The 27,407-nt window shown below is 48.2% G+C and overlaps 1 protein-coding gene across 1 annotated transcript in view; it reads left to right on the top strand.

The window, feature by feature from the left end:
* Positions 1–26,810, top strand: part of TTBK1 (tau tubulin kinase 1) — a 73,422-nt gene extending 46,612 nt beyond the window's left edge. The window contains exons 14-15 of the mRNA XM_020976847.2: positions 17,395–19,001; positions 20,681–26,810. Coding sequence (XP_020832506.2) covers positions 17,395–19,001; positions 20,681–21,110 — 2,037 coding nt within the window. The 3' untranslated portion in view covers positions 21,111–26,810. The remainder of the gene's footprint in view (positions 1–17,394; positions 19,002–20,680) is intronic.
* Positions 26,811–27,407: the final 597 nt, after the last annotated feature.

Raw genomic sequence — 27,407 nt, 5'->3', positions numbered from 1 at the left:
GTCAGCATTGTTAGAGGACATTCTATTAACTAGAATTCTCCATTAACCTGTCCTTTCATATAGTTGTAGTTCAGTGATCAATGATGTTATCTCCACAAAAATCATGAATAGTTTCTAAATCATCAAAGATTAAATTTCATTCAGAATAGTTTTAGCATCTTACTGTATTCCCTTTGGGAAGCTGCAACCTTATTCCAACAATACCTTATGGTAAGGTAGGGAAGCCTTTTTTTTTTTTGAACAGTCAGTCAAGAACTCACATAGTGTAATCCAGTGCCCAAACTTTCAGAGTAGTCCATTGGTCAAAACACATTGGAATTCCTCTTTAGGGATTGCTTTTGGAGCCTGGGGCCCTTCCAGGGTGATATCCCTTGACTTCTTTGAAGATGGATTTATTTTTCTGTAAATAGTCAAAAATCATTCTGAGCCAATTCTGCAGAGTGAAGTAGGCAGTCAGGCTGGGGAATGGCTGGCCTGTGTGACCAAAAGTGGGGTGTGACTACCCAGTAAGGAGCAGAAGATTGTGTGATTTTTAAGCAGTTCTCTGAAGGCAATTCCCTACATGGAATGAGCCCAGCCTTTGCTTGGATGAATTCCAGTGTGCTTGCTTGAAAAAAGCAGGTTTCCATCTTTTTACGGGCACTTGTTGCATTTACCAGAGCATCTCATTTCCTGAGGATGCTAAATAACTGGGGACTTACCTAATTTATTGGTTTATTTATTTAGTCTTTCATTTATTAATTAAGCATTTGTTGATCATTACTGGATTATTTATACGTAGGGGGCCTAGGGTTATATAGAAAAGAGAACTTTTTTCTTCCCTTTTTCCCTTCTTCTGTCTCCCCAAGGGATGGAATAGTGTGCGATATGTCTTCCTTCCCAAAACTGACCAGCAGCCTCTCCCCTTTCTCCCTCCCCCATCAGGAGGTGAGGACATTCACTGTTGATTCATCATTGAAAGAGGATAAATAGAGGTTTCAGCCACATTATCTGCATGTATGCATCTCCTATTGCCCTGGGGACAATCTTCCACTTTTACCCCCTTGTCTTGGTCCCTCACTTCCCACAGTGACTGAAAGATGCAGGACGGAGAGGCAGAGGCCAGAGGTCAGAATGCAGTTGTACCCTAGTGGGAGTCTGGTCAAAGTGAAAGACTTTTGTATTTGGAGATAGCTTCCAGGGCAGGATAACTGATTTGGCATTTAATAAAACACCTAGATCCCACTGAATTCTGAATTTGAGTTCCTTGGCTAAGTGGCCAAGGCACTAGGTTGATGTTTCTTTGGCCTCTGGATGAGCTGTCTTTCTGTGAGGGAGCAGTTTGGTGTCCTGGAAAAGACACCTGGCTGGGCCACCAACTCTCCTTGTGACCTCGGGACTTTCCCTCTCTAGACTTCTCTCCTCTGAAAATGAGAGTTAAATTAGGTGGCCCTTTGAGCTCCCGACAAATCCAATGACCCCATGATTCTGTATTTTCTTAAATGTGTGGGCCTCAGGCTTTTTGGAGAGTGGAGGGGCCCAGCCTTCAGGCTTCCTCAAAGGAGTTGTCTTCTCCCTGACACACTCAAACCAGGCAGGCTTCTAAAGAGAAGCACAAGCTTTTTGGCCACACAAAGCGTGTGGATCATAGGATCTTAGAGGTGGAAGGAAGATTTTCGATGTCATCTAATTCAACTCTCTTATTTGATATAGAGAAGAAAATCTCTATAGAGGGGGTTAAGTGACTTGCCAAGTCACACAAATAGTCAGTGACAGAACTAAGATTTGAATGTAGGTCTTCACACTCCAAATCTAAGGCTCTTTCTACCATCCGAAGCTACTAATGCCAAATGTCTGTTTATGTATGAAGACATGTATGTGTGTGAGCAGGTGCATGCTTGAGGTTTATGTGAGTGTGTTCTGTGACTCCATGTGAGTTTTAACAGATACTATGTGGTCTTCCTGATACTTTAGAAAGGTCTTAACAGCTCTTGGTCCCAGGGCAGGAGTTAGATGGGCAGGATGGTTGCTATCCCTTATAATCACATCTCCAACCTTCCCTGGCCTTCAAACACCTTCAAGTACCAGGTCCACTCATCCAATCCAAATGAGCGGAAGACATGAACAAAGGTGACTTAACCAATGATCTAATGAGTGAGTGGAAGTTGGAACTCCTGGACTATTCCTAGTGAATTATTACCCTTTTATATATACCCTCTTAAGGGGATTTCTACATGCAACTGCATAAGGGCTCCTGATCTCCCTCCATTCCTTACTTTGCCTGTCCTACCCCAGGCTGGGTCACTGGGCCTACCTATACCAATCACTTCAATTTGGGCCTGGGAAAATGTGTGGTGACCTCACCCATTGCCTGCCAGGCAGGCCATGGAGGGATCTAGGGGTCTGAAACCTCTCTCCTGCTACTTCCTACCCCCATTCTAGGCCAAAACCAGGGCTAGTACCTGGTATCCAGTCTGATGTATGGATCCTTAGATGCTGGGTAGCCATAGTGAGGTCTATCAATTGTATTGACTTTGGAGATGATCAAAGGAAATGACTTTGGTGGTGGTTAATGGTGGGGTTAATGCTGATCTGAATGAGAGGTGGGAAGTTCATCTCTCTGCCGTTTGCCAGTATCCTACCCAGCTTCCAGGGTTGTTTCCTTCTCATGTTGTGTCCCCTGTATGGTTCTTGACTGGATGAGTGGGGGAGGGATGTAGGGGGGAGACCCTGGAGAAAAGTCCTGTTTTCTTTCCACCTTTGACAGGATTCAGTCCAACCTAAAAGACAGGACCTGGGCCAGTGACCCTTTTGCTGGTGAGAGGCCTCAGTGTGCTAGAAATGCTGGCATTGTAGAGTGGTCACACAGGTCCAAGGAGTGTGCAGAATCAGTTTTCATTAAAGGGAAAGAACAAATTTCTTCTGCAAAAGCCCTGATTGCTAAGCCAGAGAAGAACAGGTCAGGGGGCTTTGTTTCCCTCAAAGTAATGGCTAATATTTCATCACTTTTTTTTTTACTAACCCCTCACCCCAGTGGGTCTGTCCCCCTTCACATCCTCCCAGGACTTTTCTCCACAGTTCTAACAGGGAACCCACACTAGTTAATTAAGTACCAGACCTTTGCTATCTACCTTTGCACCCAAGCCATGGGGCAGGTTCAGTTAAGTGTGACAGTCTCCATTTCCTCCTTTTTTTTATTCCTCTCCCAGCCTGTCATCCCACCTCACCAGCTTCTGCAGCCCTGGAGCTGGGCAGTGGGATGGTTTAACTTGACCTTCCTGGATGGGTTTGACAGGCTCACTGTCCCCCTAATACCCAGGCCACCTTAAGACAGAAGATCCAGTGTCCTTTAGGCTTTCAACCAACCTGAGCTTTGGGGAGGGGAATGCAGAAAGGAGGAGGGTTGGTACCCATCACAGTGCCAGGAACGTAGCCACACTGTGGGGTTCAGGGTAGCCAAAGGTCATTCCAAGGCATAGAGTCCTTTAGTTTTGCTGACTTCTGGTAGTCCAGAAGAATAAAGGGCTATTATAGAGGAGGGATGAGGTTTGGAGATTGTAGAGTGGGTTTGGGGACTTCAGGTGCCCTTCTGTTGGGGGGAAACTTCGCGTCCCATACCCTTGCCTGGCACCGTCAGCTGTGTGTGTGCGTGGGGGCTCCAAGGAGGTTCAGCTCCGATGCTCGTATCCAAGACGGTTCCCCAAACTTCACTCTTTCCATTGGGGCCTGCAGATGCTTAGGCACGACTGGACAGGAGGTAGTGAGGGTGGGAGTGGGGAAGTCGGCTTTGCTCTTTTCCGAAAGCCCCCACTCGAGTTTTATTTTCTGAGCGACCTGTAATTCTGCTTGGGCCACAAAGCTCCGCCCTCTCCCCCGCCCCATTTCCTGGCATGTCAACCCCCTGCCCCCGACGCCAAGCTAGAGATTTTCTCCGCCCTCTTCAGCCCAGACAGCGCAGAGGCGGTGGCGTTTCTGGGCTGTTTTCCCAAAAGTTCATTCACTGTAGTAATTTTGTACTCTGCCCCCCCACCCCCGCCGCGGCGATCGATAGCATCACGAATGTATCTTGTGTCTTTTTAACAAGCTGCTAAACCAAGCCGCGTGACCTGGGCTAGGGACGCTGGCGTGGGAGGAGAGCGTGGAGCCAGGGCCAGGGGATTGGGATGGGGTAGGGGAAGGGGAGGCTTTCTCCCTGCACCGGTCCGCATGCCTGTGAAGCAGGGCTGCAGCTTGCCTCCCCTACCTCGGACATGGCTCCCTCAGCTCTCTCCTGCCCTAGGCCTAGCATCCTATTTCCCTCACACAGATTTCCAGAGCTTCTGCCTTGGGGTGACCTCAGCCCCGAAGCTGGCAGTGGGGGTTCTTTCTCATTGGCTCCTCCCAGAGGAGTTGGGGACCTGGCTTCTGCTCCTCCCCAATTGTCTGCTGCTATTTGTATATATGTTGGTTTCTCTCTCTCTCTTTTTTTGCCCGGTCCTTGTCTTTGTTCTTACTCTCCTCCTTCCTCCCCCACCCCCAGGCCAACTTGTTTCTTTTGGCCTCCAGCTCTCCTGCCTCTTTCCCCTGAGTGGGGCCTGGAGGGTTGAGGAAGAAGTGCCCCCCCTCCTTTACTTACGTGCTTCCAGGGTGGGGAGAGAGGGAGTTGAGCCTGGGGAAAGAGTTTTTGGAAAGGGAGGGGGTGTTTTCCTGGCTCAGTGGGTTTCTCTCCCTCATCTTCCATCCTCCCCCAATCCTTTCTTACCTTACCATCCAGAAGAGCTGGGTCACCCCTTCCCTTACCTCTTTCCGCACCCCCAACCCTGCCAAAAAAAAAAATTGGCCTTGCAATTGGATGCCAAAGAGCCTAGAGTGAGGGAGAACAAAGCTCAGAGCCCGGGTCTCTCCGAGCAGTCCTGGCCCCCACTGGCCATGCCCACTGTTCCAGAATCCCCATCTTGTCTCCTATTCCCCCTCCCCATGGAGGCCACTGGGGGGTTCCCCTAACCTTCCACTCCTCCCCATAAAATAAACTCAGGGACCAACATCTGCTTCCTTTGCACTTGCTCCACCACTGACCCCCTCCCTCCCTCCCCATTTTGAGGGGTTGGAGGAGGAGGGAGAGAGACAGGGCTTGGGGCTCCTTCGATCTGACAGTATTGAGCAAGAAGAGGGGCTGCCCCACGTCCCTTCATCCTCATCCTCATTCCCATCTATCATTTGGGAGAGGGTGTTGTTTGGGCAGCTCAGCTTCGGGGGCTCAGCCCAGTTTTCTCTGAGGCCATAAGCACCCTTCTTCCTCTCCCTCCCCCCACCCTTACTCAGCAGACACCTGCTGGCCAGGAGGCTCCTTCTCGGCCAGGAGGTGGACTGGGGGTGGGGGGCACAGGAGACATGAATCTCCCAAGAGGTCCTGAGCCACAGCTGGTTTATCCCTGAGCCTCTTCCCATCATCACCCCAGCCCCCTCCCCCAGCCCCCTTTTTTAATGCAATAATACTGTATTATACGCTTGCACTATTCCCCCAGGGCAGACTAAGCATGCAAGAAACAAGAAAAGAAACAATTGGAAGCTTCTTTTCTTTCTTCCTTTCTTTCTGTTTCTTTCTTTTTCTTTCTTTCTTTCTTTCCTTCCTTCTTTGGAGTTCTGCCCTTCCCTGGTGTACATAGCGGTATAGAGAGCGGCTCCGGGCTCTGGCCTCTGTATAATAAAAGCATGCACTGAGCGCGCTCCCTGCCTCCTTTCCCCTTGCCTTCCCCTCCGCTCGCCTCGCTGGGCTGCCTAGGACTGCGAGTACTGTACAAATCCAACACTTGAAGACGACACACCAACTACACAAACGCACACGCGCAAGGTCATGGGGGTGGGGGTCGGACACGGACACGCACCGACACGCACACGCGCGCGGGGGGGCAGAAAGGGAGAGGGAGGAAGCGCCCTAAGGGCCCCCAGCCGCTGTGCAAAGGATTTTGTGCCTTTTTTAAGTCCCTGTATGTTAATCCAGACAATCCCGAGAGCTTGTATACTACCAAATCCTTATTAAAGACTCCTTCCAGGAATCCGCCCGCGTCCTGCCTGCTTTCTTTCGCTCTCTCCTGCCCCGACCCTGTTCTTGCTCTGGCGGTCACCCCCAGGTCTTATCCGTCGCCTCAAGGTCCCAGGTCCCAGGGATTGGGCTCAGGACATTAACTCAGCTGACGGATGGGGAGATGGAGGTGTGTGTTAGAAGGGGGAGGAAGAGGAAGGCTTTCCTGGGCATATTAACTGTCCCCCTTCTGGTGAATTTGGAGCTGTCTTCGGGGGGGGGGCTCCCCGACCCGCATCAATCCCCAAACTAGGGATGTTAGGTCCCTGTTAGGATCCGACAGGCATTTCTTTTCATTAGTTCCATTGAGTTAACCATATATTTACACTTTCATTCTGAGGGATGGGAGAGTACTCCTTCTCTGACCTATAGGCATATAGAAAGAGTTGGACTTCGATAGACTCTTAATCTTATGAATGAACTAGACCTATTTTCAGGAGTTAAGAAAGATATTTGCTGGTCAGGGGACTTGGTGGCACCAGGTTCAGTCCTGGTTTCCTTTTGAGGAGAGGAGAGGAGGGGCTTAGGGCAAAGGGGCGTTAGGCCCAGCAGGCTAGAGCTGGCACAGTGCCCCTTAACCTGTCTTTGTCTCTGGGGTGGCAGCTGATGGCAGTAGCCTGTTCTGCTCCCTTGTCTCTCCCACCAAGTGGAAATAGGAAGCTGAAGCCAGTCAAATCTCTGACTCTCCCAGGGGAGTTCTGACCTTGTAAGTGAGTTGCTAGTATTGCAGAGACTGGTACAGCTAGGAGTGGACAGGGAGAAATCGAGGGGGTAGGGAGGCAGAGAAGGGGAAAGAGAAAGAAGGGGAGAGAACGGGAAGGAAGGAGTGGGATGGCAAAGAAGTGACAGAGCATGGGTGAGTGAGAAAAACTCAGAGAAAGACAAGGTGGAAAACTGAGAGTGAATGGGAAAAGGATAGAGGAGATAAGAATCAGAGAAGGGGCAAAAGAAAGGGAGAAACTGAAACAGGTCAGAGAGAGACAGAGTAGGGAGGTAGCTGGGGTGGCAGTGAGTTACTTGTCCTGTGGGGATGGGGCAGGAGGAGGGGAGGGGAAAAGAGAGAGAGAGAGAGAGAGAGAGAGAGAGAGAGAGAGAGAGAGAGAGAGAGAGAGAGAGAGAGAGAGAGAGAGAGAGAGAGAGAGAGAGAGAGAAATCAGCTCTGCGGAGCTGACTGCTGCAGTGCCCAGCCCCCAGGGCAGCCTGGACTCTCTCCTAGACCATTATTCTCCTTAGGGCAAGGAGTAAAAAAAACCAAATAAACAAAAATGGAGAAAAGAAAACCTCTTCTCCATATCTGATCCTATGCCAGAGAGGGCAATTAGGAGTGAATTTCCCAGCCCACCCCCATCCGCTAGGACATTTAGGTTTTGATTTATTTTGTCCCTATTGCAGGTTCCTTGCAGGGGGCAGATGGGGCCTAGGATGAGGAGTCAGTCAGTCAGCTGGGTGGACTTTTCCAAATTATTTCAACCCATCCTGTGTCGTAGAGCTGGGCTGCCCCCTCACTGAGTCCAGACAGAAATAACTAGCTAATACTCTCCTCGGCTGTGTGCTCCTAGGCTGTCCTAGGGATGGGAAGGACATGAGGTGCTCAGATGGTCCCCACTCTCAAAGGACTCTGTTGTCAATTGGAGAGGAGTGTGGCTGCTGGAGAGTAATCATATATGGAGGCCAGAGGCACAGAGAAAGGGGGAGGACAAAAACCTAGGAAACCAGAGCTTGAGAGACAGAGAACCTTGGGAGAAAAAGACAGATGAAGAAACAGAAGAGATACAGAACCATTGTGTACCTTGCAACTGAGTAGAAAAAATGAGGGCAGATTCTCCCTATGACCCCAATAACATACATCCCCTGAGAAATCCATGAGGTACCTGCTTGCACTGGAGTGTGGTCTAAGAGCAGCTATAGAGGAGTATAGAGGACTGGAGGCTGCTTGGACAGACATTCTGCAGTCCAGAGGGAGGAGTTGGATTATGGGCTTCCCTGGGACACAGCCCCTTCCTACTTTGCATGGCACAGTTTAACATGGAGCTGTAATGAGAAAAGTGCTGGCTTAGAAATAGGAGCCCCGTATCAGAATTTTGGCTGTCTCCTCTGTGAGACCTTGGGCAGCTCATTCACATCTGGGCCTCCATTTCCTTATCTGTAAAACAAAGGGGTTAGATTAAGTTACCTCTAAAGTCTATTCCAACTCAAAATCCTAGCTAACATCCTCTGATGTTCAGCCTTATATCCATTATTAGAGATCAGTACCCTGACCCCATCAGATAAAAGCTATTGAAGGGATTTTTGACATCGTGGCTCTCTTGTAAGCATAAGGAAAGAAAATCCCCAGTTCAGTGCCCATGCTCATAGCCTTGTGTCCATTCATTTTGAAGCTTAGAGGATCTGAGTTCAAGTTTGACCTCCAACACTTACTAGTTATTAGGGCCTTGGTCAAGTTACATAGCCTCTCTCACACTGTTTCCTCATCTGTAAAATGGAAATAGTACCTGTTTCCCAGGGTTATTGTGAAGATCAAGAGAGATAGTATTTTTAAAGTGCTTACCACAGTGCCAGGCACATAGCGGGCACTTAATAAATGCTTGTTTTCTTCCTTCCTTTTTGTCAGAGTTGTACCAAAAGGGGAAGGGAATAATTATAGGCATTTGATTCCCAAGGCTCCTTTGGAGGTCAGACAACCTTCCAGCTCACTGTAGGATTTGGGCAAACACAAAGGGAGACATATGATACCTGAGTGAGAAAATCATAAGGATTCATGCCGGGCCTTGGGATAGCCCATGGTTTATGGGAAGATATTTTCCCCTCAGGAAAATGCTGAGATAGTATCTGCCAGTCTAATTCACTTATTCCTCTCTAAGGGAAGGAGTTAGCAAAAAGTCAGTAATTTTTAATGGAAAGAATTCTGGAGTCAGAGGACCTGGGTTCAAATCCTGTCTTTGATGATTATTGCTCATGTGACCTTGGGCAGGTCACTTAACTTCCCTGGGCCTCAGTTTCCTCATCTGTAAAATGATAAGGTTCTACTAGATGTCCTCTGAGGTTGTTTCTAGCTCTGGTTTTATGGATATCACTTCCCCTCTTCTGCCTCTGCTGCCTTGCCTGCCCTGCTCTAGGGTCACTATTGGCTCGTTCCAGCCAGCTAAGGTTAGACGCCCAGAGTTGCTTCCTTCTAATCATAAAATGGCTCGCTTCCACCAGAAGTGCTATAGGCAGTTTCTCTGCTCATCATCAGGGTCAAAGGAGAGGGACACACTAAACTGAGACCACTTCACACTGAGGGAAGTAGAGTCATAGAATTAAGAGTTGGATGGAACCTTATAGTTCATCTAATCAGGCTCCAGAGCCAATGTCCTTGTAAGGTTTCTCCTAACTGAGTGGGGGGCCCAAGGTTAGTAAAGACCCCCCAATTCTCCGGTCCCCCAGGAATCTCTCTAAAACGCTATTTCCAAAACCATACTTAACAGAATTCTGGCATTCTACCATGTGGCTAGGAGCTCAGTATGACATTTTTAATGCTACAGTATTTTACTTCTTTTGATTATTAAATGTGAAATTGGTATCTCAAAATATTTTCCCCCCTCTGAAGCCATATGATTTCATCTGTGTAGGGAATTTCAGATTGGCAACTTTTCTGTCTTAGAGAGTTGCCTGGGACATCACCTTGAACACGGTCACAGGCCAGTATGTGTTTATCAGTCACCAAGCATTTATTAAACATTCAAATACTGTGCCAGGCACTGTGTCAGAGGTGAAGGACCTGAACTCAGCTCTTCTTGACTCCAAGGCTCTCCTCTTTCCATTAGGCCATGTTACCTCTCTGTGTCTTTTTAAAATAAGCATTTTATTGATGTCCCTTTTATACATTACTGTCATTTCCCAATGATTCACCCCTCTCCTAAAAAAACTCTCCCTTGCAACAAGGTTAAATGGGTAAATAAAACAAATTAACATATTGGATATTTCTGACAAAGAGTGCCTCATGTACAACCACTTTGCCAAGAGAGGGAAGCATATTTTACTGTCAGTTGTCTAAAATCATAATTAGTCACTGAAGTGATCAGACTTATGTTTTCCTTTCAGACCTAGGTTCCAGTCCCATCTCTGACATATACCAGTTGGGTGACCATGGGCAAGTCCCTTAACCTCTAGGTACTCTCATCCAGAAGCGTAAAACACTTAGCCCCCACTGTTGCTGCTGCATTCAGATTAAAATGCAATTGAGAAATATTTAACAAACTAAATAAAAATACAATAGAACATACATGGTGTTAATCTGTAGTTTTCTAAGTCAATATGTGGCCTACAGGGGTATTTATGTAGGTTTAGTGGTCCTGTTTGTATTTGAGTTTGGCCCCAGTGATCTAAGTAACTCTCTGAGACTATAAATGGCAGAGAAGGTGCTGACCTGAATTTGGAGAGAAAGTTTCCTCACCTGGGATTTCCCTTTACCAATGAAATCACAGTCTCATTCCCTGTCCCTGCATTTCCACTTTCTCCTACCCAGAGGGTCATCTGATGTCTCTCAGTGCTGCTTTCCTTTATGTTATTGTGGCATTGTTATACTGCTTTTCTGGCTCTGTTTTGTTCACTTCACAATGCATCAATTCATGCAAGTCTTCTCAAGTTTCTCTGAATTTTTAGTTGATATTTCATATAGTGTAAGAATATTCCATTACATTCACATCCCACAATTTGTTCACCACACTGCCCTTCTTCAAAATGCTTACACAGACAAAAATAGGCTCTATTCTCCAAAATTTCCCAATCTCCATCCCTAAGGTATTTCACAACATCAAGGCATTGGGCCATCTTGTTCCCAACACATTCCATCAATTACATCAATATATTTCAGACCCAAAAGTCATCTGTGGCCAAATCAGTTTGGGAAACACAACTCCAAAGGTCAGAGAAATCAATGGTCACTGGTTCCCTCTCCTTTCATTTGTTAAACAAAGATTTTTTCTAATTCCTGTTATTTGTAAAGCTTTTTACTGGACCTGAGGGCTGATGTAAAGTTAAATAAGTCTCTGTGAGTCAATCAGCAAATATTTATTAATTACTTACTATGTACTAAGCACAGATGATACAAAGAAAGGAGAAAAAAAAGAAGTGAAAAACAGGGAAACAACTTTCAAACAACTATGTGTATACAAATATACATATATATAGATATATATTATATCTATATATAGTATGAACTGGAAGTAATCTCAGAGGGAAGCCACTAACAGCCTAGGGAAAGCTTCTTGCAGAAGGTGAGATTTGAGCTAAGTCTTGAAAGAAGACAGGAAAGCCAGGAGGTGGAGGTGAGGAGGAAGAGCATTCCAGGCACAGAGCACCAGCAAGTGGGTCTCTGGATTTTAGAGGATGTGGTACAAAGTAAAGTGTAAGAAGGCTGAAAAGGTTAAAAAGAGCCAGGTTATAAAAGGCTTTAATGCCAAAGAGGATTTGTATTTGATCTTGGAGGTAATAGGTAGCCATTAGAGTTTATTGAGGGGGGCTTGGGAGAAAGTAGTGGTTGAATGTTAGGAAAATCACTTTGGCAGGTGAGTGGAGTTAGATTGGAGTGGGGATAGTCTTGAGGTAGGGAGACCAAATAGAAAGCTTTTGAAATAATCCAGGCTTGAGGTGATGAGGGCCTGTACCAGGCTAGCAGCTGTGTGAGTGGAGAGGAGATATATATGAGAGATATTGTGAAGGTAGAAATTATAAGACTTCACATCAGATTAGATATGTAGGGTGAATGTAAATAAGGAATCAAGGATGACATTGAATTTTTGACCTTGGAGAATGGTGGTGTTCTCAACAAAAATAGAAAAGTTGGGAATTGGGGAAGGGTTTGGGGTTTTGGGGGGGGAGCAGGGAATGAGATAATGATTTCTGTTTTAGATATGCTGAGTTTCAGATGTCTATAGGCCATCCAGTTCAAGATGTCCCAAAGGCAGTTAGGGATGCAAGATTGGAACTCAGGAGAGAAATTAAGAGTAGATATATAGATCTGGGAATCATTTGCTGAAAGATAATTGAATCCTTGGGAGTTGATGAGATCACCAAGAGAGATAGTATAGAGAAGAGAAGAGGGCTCAAGACAGGACCCTGGGGGATATTCATAGTTAGTGGATGTGACCTGGATGAAGAGCCTGCAAAGGAAACTGAGAAGTAGTGATTAGACAGATAGGAAGGGAACCAGAAAAGGGCTAGCTAGGAGGGAGTGTCCCTCTTGAAGGAGTCTCAGTATGAGCTAAGTGAGTAGATAGAGGCCACAATCCTTGGGGCACATTTGAAATCCTCCTAGAGTCACTTCAGGTACTCCCAAGAAGCCAGACCACAGAGCAGAATGTCCAGGGGCCCAAGCCACTTGCCAACGGGGAAGGAAAGGCAGGATTTCCCCAGGTCACCTCTCTCCCAGCCAAAGATCCTCTTTCCTCTGGGCAAGTCTCCCTCTGAAGAGGGTACCACTGATAGGGAGGGAGTGGACATTCCACTAATTAGGGGCTAGCGTGTTGATTTGTTTTGCCTAACTGCTTATTTATTATAATAAAGGTTTCTATGGAGAAGGGGGGAAACATTCATTAGGAAGTATAAGTGATTTTAAAAAAATATAGCCTCAATCAATTTTTTTCAAAGGAACAGTGTTGGGCTAGGAGGCAGGAGACCCAGGTTCTGATTCTGCCACTGTATATGACTTTGTCATCGCCTTTTTCTGGACCTCAGTTTTTCTACCAGTACAATGGAGAATCCTCCCCAAACCACCCTGGCAAGAGGAGTCATTCACAGGTGTTAGGAAGGAAAGAGCTCTGAGAATGAAAGAGAAGGGGATAATGTCCACGATTCTAGGGGGAGGTGGGACACCATGACCAAAAGCACTTCCTGTGAGGGAGAAGGGAGAAATGGAACCTTAACTGGCTATTCTCAATGAGTGGTCAGTTTGTTGGTTATATCCAAGGGGTAGAGAAAGAGAGAGTACCCTTGGGCAAAGAGATGGGGAAGGGGGCAGGGATTTTGGTGGCTGGTAACTGGGGGGCAGAAGGCATTCCTTCTAGAGTGATGGGCATGTCTAGATCTAATTTTCCCTGATCAAACCATCCACGAGAAGGTATCCAGGAAACAGTTGAAAAGAGAGAGAGGGAGTAGTGACGGATGAGGAGATACTCTAGGTCCATGTCAGTCCAGAGACCAAGTTAGTCAGTCAATATTTATTAAGTGCCTACTGTGTGCCAGGCCCTGTGCTAGTTTCTGGGAATGCAAAGAAAGGCAAAAGACGGTCCCTATTCTCAAGGAACTCACAGTGTAACTGCATACAAACAAGCTGGATGGGATACAGGATAAATTATACAGGAGATATTTAACAGAGGGAAGGTACAAGAATTCAAGAGGATTTGGAAAAACATTGTAGAGGGTGGGATTTTAGCTAGGATGCACGGGAAGCCAGGAGGAAGAGATAAGGAGGGAGAGAATTCCAGGCATGTGACCTGCATGAAGATCCAGGGAAGGAGATGGAGAAGGAGCAGTTAGATGGGTAGGAGGAGAACCAGGAGAGAGCAGTGTCACAGAAACCTAGGGAGAAGAAAGACAACCAGATTACAAGGACCAAAGGACCAGAAACTAGGAGAAAGGGGGCCAGAACTTGTGTCTGAGACCTGGGTTCTAGTCCTCTCTCTCTGGCACTAACTCACTGTATGACCTTGGACAAGTCACCTATATATGCTCTGTGCCTAAGTTTCCTGAACTGAGAAATAAGAAAAGGATTAGTCTAGATCACTGGTGTCAAACTCAAATAGAAAGGAGTCCCTGAGCAGCGTATTGACTTAGAAAAGTACAAATTGATATTTGTGTTGTATTTTTATTTTGTCAAACATTTCCCATTTCCATTTTAATCTGGTTCGACCCACTTAGGAGTTTTCCTGGCTACTTGCAGCAGACAGACAGGGAGTGTGACACCTTTGGTTTGGATGACCTTTTAGGTCTCCTTCAGCTCTAATATTTCAGGATTCTTTGAGTCTCTTGGTCCTCTTAGCTAAAATTTTCAGAATCAGTGCCTACACCTCCCCAGGTCTGGGACCTCTATCTGAATTCACTTAGTCCTCTTTCTGGTGCCTTCTGGTGCAAAGCTCTCAGGTGCAGGGGCTCTCTTGGTAAGAGAGAAGATTATGACTCGGGGAGGGGACCCTCTTGTAGAGGTCATCTAAGTACAAATATTTATAAATGTTTTTTTCCTTTTGTCCTCACAACAAACTTTTGAGCTATGTGCCTTGATTAACCCATCTTATAATTGAGGAAACTGAGTCAGACAGCACTTAATGGCTGTCTGCCCAAGGTCCCACAGCTAGATTGAGGCCAGATTTGAACTCAACTTCCTGACTCCAGGATTCCAGTGTTCCCTTGGGTTTGGAGAGAACACATTTCTCAGCCTTGGTTTCTGGGGCTGAGTGGCCCTAGAGGACTTAGAGTCCTCAAGGACCCTTTTGACAATAACAGCTCACACGTTTCTAGCCTTTTGGGTTTACAAAGCACTTCCCCACAGCCCTGTGAGGCAGATAATGTATTATTAACCCCATTTGACAGAGGAGGAAACAGCCCCAGAGAAGGGGAGGGATTTATCCAAGGTCACATAGCTGTTAAGTAGAGATGCCAACATTCAAACCCAAATCTCTGGGCTCTAAGCCCACTAGACCTTTTAACTACAGAACACCAACTCAAGTACTCCTTCCCCTCAATAGTTTTATGCAGATGAAACAAGATCATAATATCATAGATTTAGAGCTGGAAGGGCCCTTAGGAACCATCTAGTCCAACCCCATCATTTCACAGATGAGGAAACTGAGGCCCAGAGAGGTTGAGTGGCTGGACCAGGGTCCCAGAGCTGTGGTGTCAGGTGGGATCTGAAACCAGGTCTTCCTAACTCTAAGGCCAGAGCTCTATCTGCTACATCATGACATCATCTCTTACGGCGTGGAGGGGACCCTGAGTTTTCAAAGACCGAATCGGCACACTAAGGGTGCTCTGGGAGCGCCTGCCAAGCTGGAAAGGCTTGCATATACAGCACCTGAGCTGTGTCTGTGGTGCAGAGTCCAGCCTGGCTAAGTGAAGAGTCTCATCCTCAGGTTCACATCATCTGGTGACCTTTCTTCTACCATGGTACCTCATGAAGGCCATCTGATAGGGGCTGTGAGCTGCATGGACAGGGTGAGCACCCGTCCCTCCCTGAGGCGGTCCTAGATCTTTGAATATATACTAATATATATTGTTGTTATTGTTCAGTCCTATCTACTCTTTGGGACCCCATTTGGGTTTTTTTTGGCAAAGATATTGGAGTAGTTTGCCTTTTCCTTCTCCAGCCCATTTTACAGATGAGGAAATTGAGGCAAACAGAGTTAATTGACCTGCCCAGAGTCACACAGCTAGTAAGTGTTTGAGGCTGGATTTGAATTCTGGTCTTTCTAACTCCAGGCTTGGCTCTATCCATTGTGCCACCTAGTAAAGTCTAGTGGAGAGTTGGGGGACCTGGGCTCAGTCTGCCTTTGATGCTTACTACTTGTGTGACTTTGGACAAGTCTCTTCACTTGTCTGGGCCTCAGTTTCCTCTTCTGTAAAATGAGGCCTAAATGGCCTTTGAGGTCCCTCCTAGTTCTGTCTATTCTGTGACCTCTAAGGTTTCCCTTTCGACTCTAAATCTGTGATCACCAAATTAATCGATTTAACAAGTGTTTATTGAATACCTACTATGTGTTAGGCATTGTGCTAAGTTCTGGGGGATAAGAAGACAGAAATGGGTCTGATTTTGCCCTTAGGGAAATTCTCTTCCTATAAGGGAAGACAATATGTATATATAGGAGATACTTCAAAAGTCCTGGTGCAGTTTTAAAGATTTTAGTAGCTACTGAGCTTCAAAGCTTAGAACTGCACCAAAACTTTTGGGACCCCCTGAATAAGTACCTCTGAGATAGAGAATAAGTAATTTGGGGATGGAAACCACTGGCAGCTGGGGTGGGGGTGGGAAACAGCAGGAAAAGATTCCTAGAGGTCAGTGAGCTCTGATGTCTCCTAGTCATCCAGTCTGCACTTTAAGACTTGCAGTCATGAGGAAGGCAGCATGGAATGGTGCAGAGGGGACTCAACTTGGAGTCAGAAGATCTGAGTTCGAGGACTGACCAGATTTCTGACTGTCACTTCCTTTCTCCAGAATTCAGTTTCCTCATCTGTTAACTGAAGGGGTTGGACAATTGGCAAGGGGGTAGCAATCTCTAAGATCCCCCTTCAACTCTGCCTCAACCTCACTGAGACTCAGTTTCTCTGTCTGCAAAATAGGAGTACTCATACCTACCTACCCCACCTCACAAAGGCAATTGCAAAGAAATCACATTGGAAAATGTTATATAAATATGAACTATTATTGTTATTATCACCTTTCAAGGTAACCCATTCCACTTTTGGATAGTCCTAATTAAAAGTCTTTCTCTACATCCAACCAAAATTTTCTTCCCAGCGACATCCCCGCATTGCTGATAAAGTGGCCATCTAGGGCTAACCAGAATGCGTCTAATCCCCTTTTCATGTGACACGTCTCCAATTGGCCGAGGGCCACCATCAAGTCACTCTGTAGGTCTTCTCTTGTCTAAGCTAACTGTCTCTACCTCCTCCCTCGCCACAAACTGCCTTCCTGAGTTATTGGCCAGAACCAGCAGCCATCCAGTAGCCAAACAATCACCCTAGTATCCAGATTCTCCCTTTGAACTCTAGACAGATGCTCCAGGGTTAGGGTTGCTAGTTAGGAGGGAAAGAGAGGAAGAAGGAAAGGAGAGAGGAAGGACAGTGAGGGAGGGAGAAGGAAGGAAAGAGGGGGGAAGAGAGGGAATGAGAGAGAGGCTGTTCTCATCAATCAGCAAACATTTATTAAGCACTTTTTGCTGTTCAATCATTTCAGTCTTGTCCAACTCTTAATGCCCTCATTTGGGGTTTTGCTGGCAGAGATACTGGGGTAGGTTGCTGTTTCCTTCTCCAGCTCACATTACAGTTGAAGAAACTGAGGCAAACAGGGTTAAATTATTTACCCAGGGTCACACAGTAAGTGTCTGAGGCCAGATGTGAACTCAGGAAGATGAGTTAACTTTGTTTTACAGATTAGGAACATGAGCACTGTATACATGGTTTAGAGTGATTCCTGGAACTTGCGGGGGGAGGGAGGCCATGTAAAAGTAGCCGAGAGGAGACACAGATGATTATGGCTCTCTGCTGGCCATTTGGGTTAAGTAGAGGCAGGTCATGGGAGGCTCATTGCTGGGATACTCTGGGTTGGTGGAGGCAAAGGGGGATCCTATAACTCATCCAGTCCTCCCTGAATCCGATTGCAGGTGTTCTCACTGTCTTCACCTTTTGAGGTAAATGGCCTCCCTAGGGCTGTGCCCCTGAGCCTGCCCTACCAGGACTTCAAGAAAGACCTGTCTGATTACAGGGAGCGTGCTCGCCTCCTGCATAGGGTCCGAACAGTGGACTTCTCCCATGTTGTCCTCAGTGTCCCTTGTCAGTCCATGCCAGCTCCTATCCAGCAAGAGGTCAACGGGAAGGGCCAGGAAGAGGATAATGAGGAAGAGGAAGAAGAAGAGGAGGAGGAAGAAGAAGAGGAAGAGGAGGAAGAGGAAGAAGAGGAGGAGGAAGAGGAGGAGGAGGAGGAGGAGGAGGAAGAGGAAGCAGCTTTGGGGCAGGTGCTAGGGCTGAGAAGTGACTCCAGCAGTGAAGTGAGTGAGAAGAGCACAGACAGAAGCCAAGAGGGAGCCCCATCCACATTACTTGCTGATGACCAGAAGGAATCCAGGGGCAGAGCATCCGTGGCTGATGGGGACCTGGAGCCAGAGGAGGGCTCCAAGACACTGGTGCTCTTCTCCCCGGGTGACATGAAGAAGTCACCTGTCACCACTGACCTGGCTCCTGACCCTGACCTAGGCACACTGGCTGCCCTGACCCCCCAGAATGAGCGGCCCCAACCCACAGGGAGCCAACTGGATGTGTCTGAGCCAGGGACGCTGTCCTCTGTCCTCAAGTCTGAACAGAAGCCCCCTGGGGCTGGTACTGGGGTGGGACCAGCTGTAGGACCAGGGGGAGCTGTGGCAGCTGCCTCCTCACCCTTCACCAAAGTTGAGAGGACCTTTGTGCACATTGCTGAGAAAACCCATCTCAATGTTATGTCTTCCAGTGGGCAGCCCCTGCGGCCTGAGGAAGCCACCCTTGGAAATGGAGGGCTGGGCCCAGAGGCCATGCTGGAGAAGAGCGTTGTTGAGGAGAAGCCCCCTGTTCCCTTAGAGAATGGCAGTATTCTGTCTGGGCCAGACGGAGCAGAGACAGACAGCTATGTGCTATCAGCACCACCTGGGGATACACCCTCAGAAGTGGCTGGCGATACTCTGCCCAACGGCCTTGCCCCCACCGATGGGCAGCCCCTCACCATCCCACCTGAGCCTGGTCTTTCTTCAGAGCCTGGGGTCCCAGAGAAGACAGTCCCTGTGACCCTCCTTGGCTCCCGACCCCGGAGCCGTATCCCCATCCTCTTCTCTGAGGAGGACACAGGCTCTGAGCTGTCAGCCTCAGTCTCGGCCAAAGAACGGTGGTGCAAGCGGACACGGCAGCCTGACCTCGCCCGCCTGGTGATGGAGAAGAGGCAGGGCCGCCTCCTGTTGCGGCTTGCCTCTGGAGCGTCATCCTCGGCTTCATCCAGTGAGGAACGGCGTCGGGCCTCGGAGACGCTGTCTGGCACGGGATCCGAGGAGGATACCCATGACTCAGATGACTCGGCCCCCAGGAAAGTGGAACGGGCTGTGGGCACAAGGAGCCGAATCCCTCGCCCGGTCAGTGTGAGGACACCCACCCCGGTACAGCTCAAAAGCGGGGGGAGTCCCCAGAGGATGCAACACCCCAGTGCCCCCAACAGCATGGCCCCATCACCAGACACAGCCATCACCAGCAGGTGAGACACTTTGAGATAACAAACATTTCAGGGGCAGGTAAATGATGTTATGCCCCATCTCTTCCTCCCATTGGTGCAATGCCCACAGGTGTGGTGCTGTGTGAAGGATCTGGCCTTAGTTTTTAAATCTTTCCAGGAACCTAACTTTCTTATGGAACCTGCCCAAGGGGCCTTTTCCATTTGTTTCCAGGATTTCCACCTTTGTCCTAAATCTTCAGTGATCATTGAACCCTGCAGCTTCTGAGTCCAAATATTTGCTGCCTCCAATCCTTAATTACCCTTCCCCCTCCTTCTGCCACTGCCCCATAATTAGATATTGGAATCCAGCACCCACTTCCTCTTTACCTTCTCACCCCCGGGCCTCCATACCAAAGGTTACATTTTCCAGGATTTAGTTACAGGGAAGAAAAGGAATACACAAATTCAGAGATAATACTACCAGGTAAAATAATTAGACGTTCAGCTGGGTAGTATTCTACTTCCAAGTGGTTCTATGTAGCTATAGTTTCCTGAGAACTAACTTTGCCTATGAGTCTCTCTAGGTCTGGGCCCCTTGTTCCCTTGTGGCCTCCCAAAAGAAAGGCTTCTCTGGCCCCAGAACTCCTCATCACCCTCAAGCTAATATGGGATTCACTTACCTGGGCACTCCGAAACTGTCTGATTAATCCATCCTAGGATGCCAGGTCGTGTTTGGGAGATGGAGGGAAGGACAGGAGGCTTTTGGCATTTCACCCATATTATTCCCTCTGGAATCATGAGCTAATTGGATATCTACCCTCCCTCCAATCAAGGGAAAGACAAGGAAATTTAAAAAGAGTAAAACATCACCTAAAAAAAGTAGAGAACAGCACTAATTGATCAACCAGCATTTATTAGGCATCTACTAAATGTCAGGGTGCTGGAGCTGCAAGGACAAAAATAGAACCACTCCTGCTGTCAAGGAGCTTGCATCCTATGGTAGAGACAACATGTGCTTAGACTGTTCTCAAAGTAAGCAGAGATGAGCCCATCCATCCCCCTGGAGGGACCCATCCATCCACCGGGGTAAGCCATGAGGATTCAGGGAGCATCGACAGAACAACCCACCAGGATGCCAGGCCTGGGGCCAGTGTCCAGTGACCTCAGGCCGCTACTGAGTGCTCCCCAAATGGAAGAAGAGCAGGTTTGTGCCAGCTTACCTTGGAGCACATACCGCATTACTTTGCTCACTCTATCACCCTGACACCCTTCCAAATAATGCCCCGTTAGGTGCCCCTAGTGGTAAGTACCCTCACCTGGTTGTATTATTAGCTTCTAAGTCCTGCATATTCCAGATGGCCTGCATCATGGAAAGAGAAGAGCAGGGGAGGGAGGCAAGAAGGAACTCAGGTTAGAATGTTCATGTTTCCATTGTCCAAAGACTAGAACTCGTAGGCTTCAAAGAAGCAGAAGTGTAGTAGGAAAAGCACAGAAATGGAAGCTCCAGTATTTTGCCCCCAGAAAAGAGAGGGTTAGACTAAATTGGGGTGGGGCCCTTTGACTAAAGGGCCACATGTCCCTACCCCTGGACTAGATGGTCTCTAAGGTACTTTCCAATGCAAAAGTTTATGGATTTTATGTGAAATTCTAGCTCCTAGCTGCTCTTGGCAAATTCCGAATATGCCCTCTTACGTTCTCTCCTGTTCTTCCCTCTTCCTCAGGCTCCAGCTACAGAGATCCCCTGGGCCTCCAGCCACTGCTGACCTCCGCGCCAAACAACCTCCTGCCCACTCAAGCCCCGGCTCTGCCCCAAACCGTGCCAGTCCCCGCCGCCCCAGCCACATCCCTCCCTCCCGCGGCCCAATCCTCCCTTCCGCCAGACATCTCAGTGCTTCCCCAAGGAGCCAGTCTCTAACCCGGAGAGAGAGTCCCTCTCCCTCCCACCAGGCTAGGCCAGGTGGCACCCTACCACGGGGAGCCCCCCTGGCCAGGGTCCAGCCTCAGGCTCTGGGGCCTGGGCAGCCTGACGGCCTCCCCTCACCGGGGGGCCCCAAGAAAGGACCAAGAGGGAAACTCCAGACTTATAGCCCGGCAACCAAAGGCAGAGCGGGGGCCTCAGGGGCCTCAGAGGGCAAAACCGGGGCCAGATAATGATGCCTAGCTCTCAATCCAGTCCGGCTGGGTACACCCCTGACCTTCACTCCTCTCCCCAATCTTGGCCGGTTACACTGGATCAGATACTCCCCCAGCACAGCCTTACATGCCAGATATTTGAGCAACCCACCAACTCTACCAATTCCCTCCCAAACACCCACACGCAGGCACGCATCCATGCACACACACACACACATTGTGTTGGCGCTTCTTAGGTAAGCCCCATCCCTTCAATAGGTCACCAGGAGCCCTTGCTGCCTGGGCAAAAGGGGGCACTTCAGAGGGGAAGATTCCTCCTCTTTCTCTGGTTGCCTTCTACCTTCCTTACGATCCTGTGCACTGAAGGAACTCTGAGGCTGGGATGGGCTGAATTTCTTATTCCCCAAGGAATGAGTGTCCTTGTTCAGACATCCCAGGCTCCTCTTTGCTGCCCTAGCTGCTACTGGGGGCTGGAGGGAAGCCTGCGGGCTACATTGGTCTTGGGATCACCCCCAGGAGTTTTGGGCCAGGACCTTAAGGCCCCAAAGGAGTCAGCCACACTCTAATTTCAGATCCCCAGTTTTCTTCATAGACTCCAACATCCCTGAGGCCTCCCATTCATCCATCCCTAGCCATAGCTTCATTCTTCCTCTCTCTGTCCCTGGTGGGGCTCTGTTCATGCTCCATGGATGACCTCCCCTTCTCTCTTTCCTTCTCCTCCCCTTCTCCTTCCCTGGAAGGCTTTAAGTCTCAGCAGTGAGAATTCCCTTCTTCACAGGGGCTAGGCCCCACTGCCTCTTAAGACTCAATCCAGTCTGCACACCCTTTTTTCCCCAGAAAGGAGGGAGTACCGGGGGCCTCCCCTAGCTGTCTAAGAGTGATTTGGGTTGGGAAGAGAGAGCAGGGTGTGGGGATGGGGGGAGGGTCAGTCCAACCACTGCTCCTTCTCTGCATCAAGTGACCCTAATTCGATCTGGGTGATTCACTCTGGATAATGTCGTTGTCCTCCCTGGGCACAGTTCTACCCCCTCCCTGCCCCTCAAAGAATAAGGGTGCCTCATTAGCACCTGCCACCACAGACAGAAGCCAAAACGCACCCCAGGAGAACCCACCAGATTGTGACCTGGCTTTGTGGGTGAGTATTTCAGGATAGTGGGCTGGCGTGGGCCTTAAAAAAATATCTAAACCCCTCTTGGGGTTACCTAATCCAGGGCTCCGAACTTAACCCCCCACCCTGTTGTCTAACTTTAATCCCTTCTTCACCCTATACAGTGCTGCTGATGTGGCTGTTCACAGCACATCTCATTAGAGTATGCATCACCCAGGAAATTTTTTTAAGGTGCCTATTTATTGAATATACAATCATAAAAGGCATTTTTATTGGTTAAACAAGCTTAAAAAAACCCTAAAACCTAATTTAATTAAAAAAATAAACTTTATTTTAAAATATAAACTAAAAATGAGGCAGAAAATATCAATTTTTTATATTAGGTTGTGCCCAGACACTAAAAACTTCATTTAATTTTCTAAAACAAAATTAACAATTAAACTTTATTTTAAAATATAAACTTAAAAGGAAGCAGAAAATACCAAGTTTAATGATGTTAGGATATGCCTGGACATTAAACTTAAATTAATTTAAAAATTTGCAATTAAACTTTATTTTAAAATACAAAAAAAAAATGAAGCAGAAAATGCCATTTTAAAAAATTAGGGTGTGTCTAATGGGCTGCAGCTTAAGACTATCTCTCTCTGTCTGCCTGCAGGGGCGAGGGAGAAGTGTTGTTCCCTGTACTATCTATATAGAGTCTTCTTAGATTTGAAGACTACCCAGTATTATGTGCAGTTATTAAAGCACCTACTAGGCATCAGAGAGTCAGGAAGATCTGAGTTCAACTCCATCCTCTGTTATGTCTGGCTGGGTAACCGTGGGCAAGTCACCTTGTCCATCTCTCAGTGTAGCAGGAGTTCCTGACCTTGAGTTTCTGGTAGCAATGAAATCACAGCTGTAGACAATATGTATGTATATGTATGCATATATATGTATATGTTCATGAATATATACATACCCCCATATATATTATATATGGGTATGTGAGACAGGTATAATAGTGATGGGGTAGGCTGGTGAGCAAGGTTCCCTCAGTTGTGCAAATCATGCTCACACCTTTAACTTTTCAAAACTGATTGATGCTCTGAAGATGAGGTGAAAGGGAGGAATCTAGCCAAGCTTTGGGAAGATTTCAAATAGTCATTCAACAAACACTTACTAAGTGCCTCCTTTGTGCCTAATGCTGTACTAAGTACTCTGGGGGGATACCAAGTAGCTCACTAATGCCCTTCTCCTCCACAGGTCTGCAGAGAGGGCATACTCTATATAGCAGGTCTACCCAGCCCCTCCTTGCCCGGCCTCTACCAAGAGGGCCACCCTACCCTTCAAGCCTGGTGCTGTTTCCTCTGTCTTGGAACCCAGTACTAGAGGCAGGAGACACTGGACAGTAGGGTACGCCCTCCCAGGCATTTGCTGTCCATAGGAGAAAGGAAGTGTGTAAGGAAGAAGACTGGCAGGGGAAGAAGGTTAATACTGGCCCTTCTTTCCCTCTACCCCCTAGGAATAGTTCTCCTTTGAAGAGCCTCCTCTGAGTGTCCCTCCCTGAGCAGTCAGTCCCCAGGCTGGCCTGACTCTGGCCTGATCAGATCCTCTCACTTGCCTGCTTACTTCTCATTCCTGGCTTTCTGCTCCCTCACTTCTCCAGGGGTAGTAATCCTTAATGCCAGGGAGGCATCCAGATACTGTGAGGAGTGTTAATTCTGATTCCTCCCCAACCCCAGCCCTGCTTCCAGGAGAGAGAACAGATAAAATAGTTTTCCCCCAGAGCACTGAGATAGGTCTGGTCCATCTGGGGCTACCTCAACCTGTCCTAGACAATGCATGGAATCTCTTAGGGCAGGGATCTTACCTTGAGCTGGTGGGAGGGAGCACAGACAGCTAGGACTCCTGAAGCTACCAGGCAAAACGAATGTAATGTCCTCTTCTCTCCTCCCTTGGTCCTTTCCCCATCCCTCCTATTTCCTACAGCTTGCCTGTAGGACTGTTTAGACAATCCACTGGGAGTTCCAGCTGTTCAGCCACCCCTGAATGGGGTGAGTGCTCTGGGGAAGAAAGGAGGGGGACTCCCTGCCAGGCCTGTGCTCCAGAATCAAGAATGGCAAAGGGACAGAGCTGTATAGGTTCCAAAAACCCCTTTCTCCCCCTCCCCAGTTATATCTCAGCCAGGTCTCAGAAGAATAGCATTATGAGCTTCATAGGCCAGGGTCAAGGTCAAGGCAGGTTGATAGCATTGTATCTTATCTTCAAGAGAGAGAAACAGAAGGTGTGAGGACCCAGGTTCTTCTTCCCCTGAAAGAAGGAATAGTTTAGCAGAGAAGGCAGACACAGGACACAGACTTCCCTTCCTTTCGGTGACAGAACATTCTAACACTCCGTCCATCTGTTTTAGGGAACCCTGATGGTCAGAGAAAAGAGTGGGGATTCAGGGTTCTCTTCTCCTTCCCCAGCAGAAATGGTCAACATTTTTTTTGGCCTCCTCCTACTCCAGAGATCTATCTCTGCTGTTACTTGTGATCTGCTTACCCTGTCTTCAGCAATTGACCCCTACCCTGTACCCTCAGCCCCACCCTCAGACTGTGAGAGGGTAAAAGGCCTGTTGAAAAAGTATGCTCAAGAGAACTGTTTAACCAGAATCCCTTGGTTTGTTTTCTTCACTCCAGAGAGTTCTGGGCACCAGAGAGGGCATAAGGGGCAGAGAGGAAGCAGTAAGGAGGGCCACCCTGAGATCCCAAGTTGGTACCAATCTAGGATCTATATATAAGAGGCCTATGCATCATCAGAGCCCAGGGTGAAGCCCAGATTTAGGAAGACGATCAAGAGGAGGTAAAGGTGGCAAGAGCTTCCACATCAGTCATCAGTAATTGGCCGTTTCCAAAGTGACAGGATCCAATTTGCCAAGTATTTGGCACAGCACAAGCATGTTAGACATCCTTGGGTAGGGCAACACCACAGTCAGCCCACCCCCAGAGATGTAGATAGAGGAACCTGGAGAAGATGTCTCAGGCATTGCCACCTTTCAGCATGCCTTTTTGAGGTTCCTGTCTATCTGAGCCTGGGGCAGAGAAATCCAAATGAAAAGTTGAGGCTGATCCAGGACACTTAGGAATCTCCCTCCCTCCTCACCAATGACAGGACCCCCTCTATCTTCCCACCCACTGCCTAGCCTGGTCCTAATCTGAAGCTATCCCATACCTCTCTAGATTCAGCCAACAGGAGGATCACCCCAAGTACCAGGGCACAAAGAATTATGCCATGCCCAGGGGTTTGGCAGAGGGAGGGGTTGTACCAAACCCCCTCTCACATACATATACTTAGAGTATATCTGACCGACAATCCAAAAGTCCTAGGGGGGTAGGGTTATGACCCTCTCTGCTGCCGCCCCAAATATGAATGTAAGGTCCACCCTTGCGGCCAAAGTCTACGCAGGTCAGATCCTTAAAGGGAGAGAGGGAGAGCCTGAGCTAGCCCTGGGAGACTTGCTGCCTTCCTCCACCTAGAACACGAGCTAGTCAGATACACCCAAGTCTTTTAGTGGTGGAAGGCGGTGGGAGACTGGAAACGCAAGCATCTTGAGGACTCTAGCCCTCCCACTGACCTCAGGCTTCAGCAACACAGAATGTCACAAGGAGCATGAGGGAAGGGGTCAGGGCTGGACTGGTTTTGGCCCTCAATTACCGTTTCCCCCCCTGCCTTCCCCATGCTGCCAGGGTCCAGAGCAAACATAATTGCTATGGCTCCCTCTTTCAAAGAACCCAGCAGAGCCCTGCCTATTCCTTCTCCCCAGTATACCTCTCTACCACCACCCAATACACATATCCCAATAAGGTTGGTCTAATTAGTACTTATCCCCTCCTTCCTTGGATACTCCTCCCTCCCAAATGAGGTCTCCCCAGCTCAGAGCCCCTCTCGCCCCTTCCTTCATCATACATAAGCCTTTCAGAAGGAAGAGCAAGCCTGTTTTAAACTCAGAAATGGGGTTTCCTCTACATAGTTCCCTCCTCCCACAGAAAAGAAGAGACCCCTCCCCCAATCCCCATCTAGGCCTGGCTGGCCCCACCATGCACTTAGGGGATGGTAGGTTGTGTGTCAAGACACACAGACTGCTCTGCCAGCATTCATGGGATAGGTCTCTGGTCTAAAGTCTCTCATTCCAAGAGGAAATGGGTCAGGATAGACCTCAGGCTCCCTTGGCCTTCCTCAGCACCCACTGTTTAGGGATGTGTTGGATCTGGGGGAAGGTTTGGCCACCCTCCTCCAATCTCTACGTTCTACTGAAGAAGCCACAGAAGAATGTTTACATGCCAAACAGAATGTAACAATCCCCCACCACCCCTACTCTCTCTCTCTCTCTCTCTCTCTCTCTCTCTCTCTCTCTCTCTCTCTCTCTCTCTCTCTCACACACACACACACACACACACACACACACACACAGAGACACTGCCTACAGTCATTGCATGGCCTCTGCCCCACCTGCCTGGCCCTGTCCTGCCCCTGGCCTTGGAACTCCAACATGGTCCATGCCCCACAGCACCACCCCCAAGCCACTGTCATAATTAGATTGGGTCTTGGAAGGGAAGTAGCCATGCCATTAAAGCCTGTTGACCTTTTAGCTGGCCTGGACTCTCCTTCCCTGTAAGGGAGCCGCTGAAGGGACCCCTGCAATACTTCCTGCTTTCATTCCAATGTCAGGGAGTCGGCGTTGGAGGAGGGGGGTGTCTGTGGAGGGAAGTGGGGGGTATGGGTATCTACTTGGGGCAAAGATGGGCAGAGGGGGCACATACCCCAGAGTCTGTCCTTTATCTGCTCCAGAGCTACCATAAATTGACCAAAGTTCCCGGGGTCCTAGGATGGGAGAGGGAGGGTGGTGAAGTGGGGTAAGGCTAGAGGAGTCAGGAGGTAAATTTGCTACCTTAATATATGCTTGCCTGTTCCTTTCCTTTTAAAAATGGTCCCAACCTTGATTTCATCTGCATAGGGAACTCCCCATGTGGAAATTCACTTCACAATGACAGATCAGCACTCATCCATAATTTATAGTCTCGGGAGAGTTATTGGGGGTGGGGAAAGTGGAGGGAGCACCTCTCCACTAAGATGACTATTGATCTGTCATCCTCAAATTAATCTGAATCTTTCCCTTACCTCTTCGTATTCTTAGCTTGTGCCACCTTTCTGGGTAAAGGATTTCCTCCCTGTTGTGTGCAGCC

Source organism: Phascolarctos cinereus, unplaced genomic scaffold, assembly GCF_003287225.1.
Source record: "Phascolarctos cinereus isolate Bilbo 61053 unplaced genomic scaffold, phaCin_HiC Scaffold_5;HRSCAF=322, whole genome shotgun sequence".
NCBI lineage: Eukaryota > Metazoa > Chordata > Mammalia > Diprotodontia > Phascolarctidae > Phascolarctos > Phascolarctos cinereus.
Note: the sequence above shows the minus strand (reverse complement) of the source record. Positions and strands in the feature narration are given on the sequence as shown.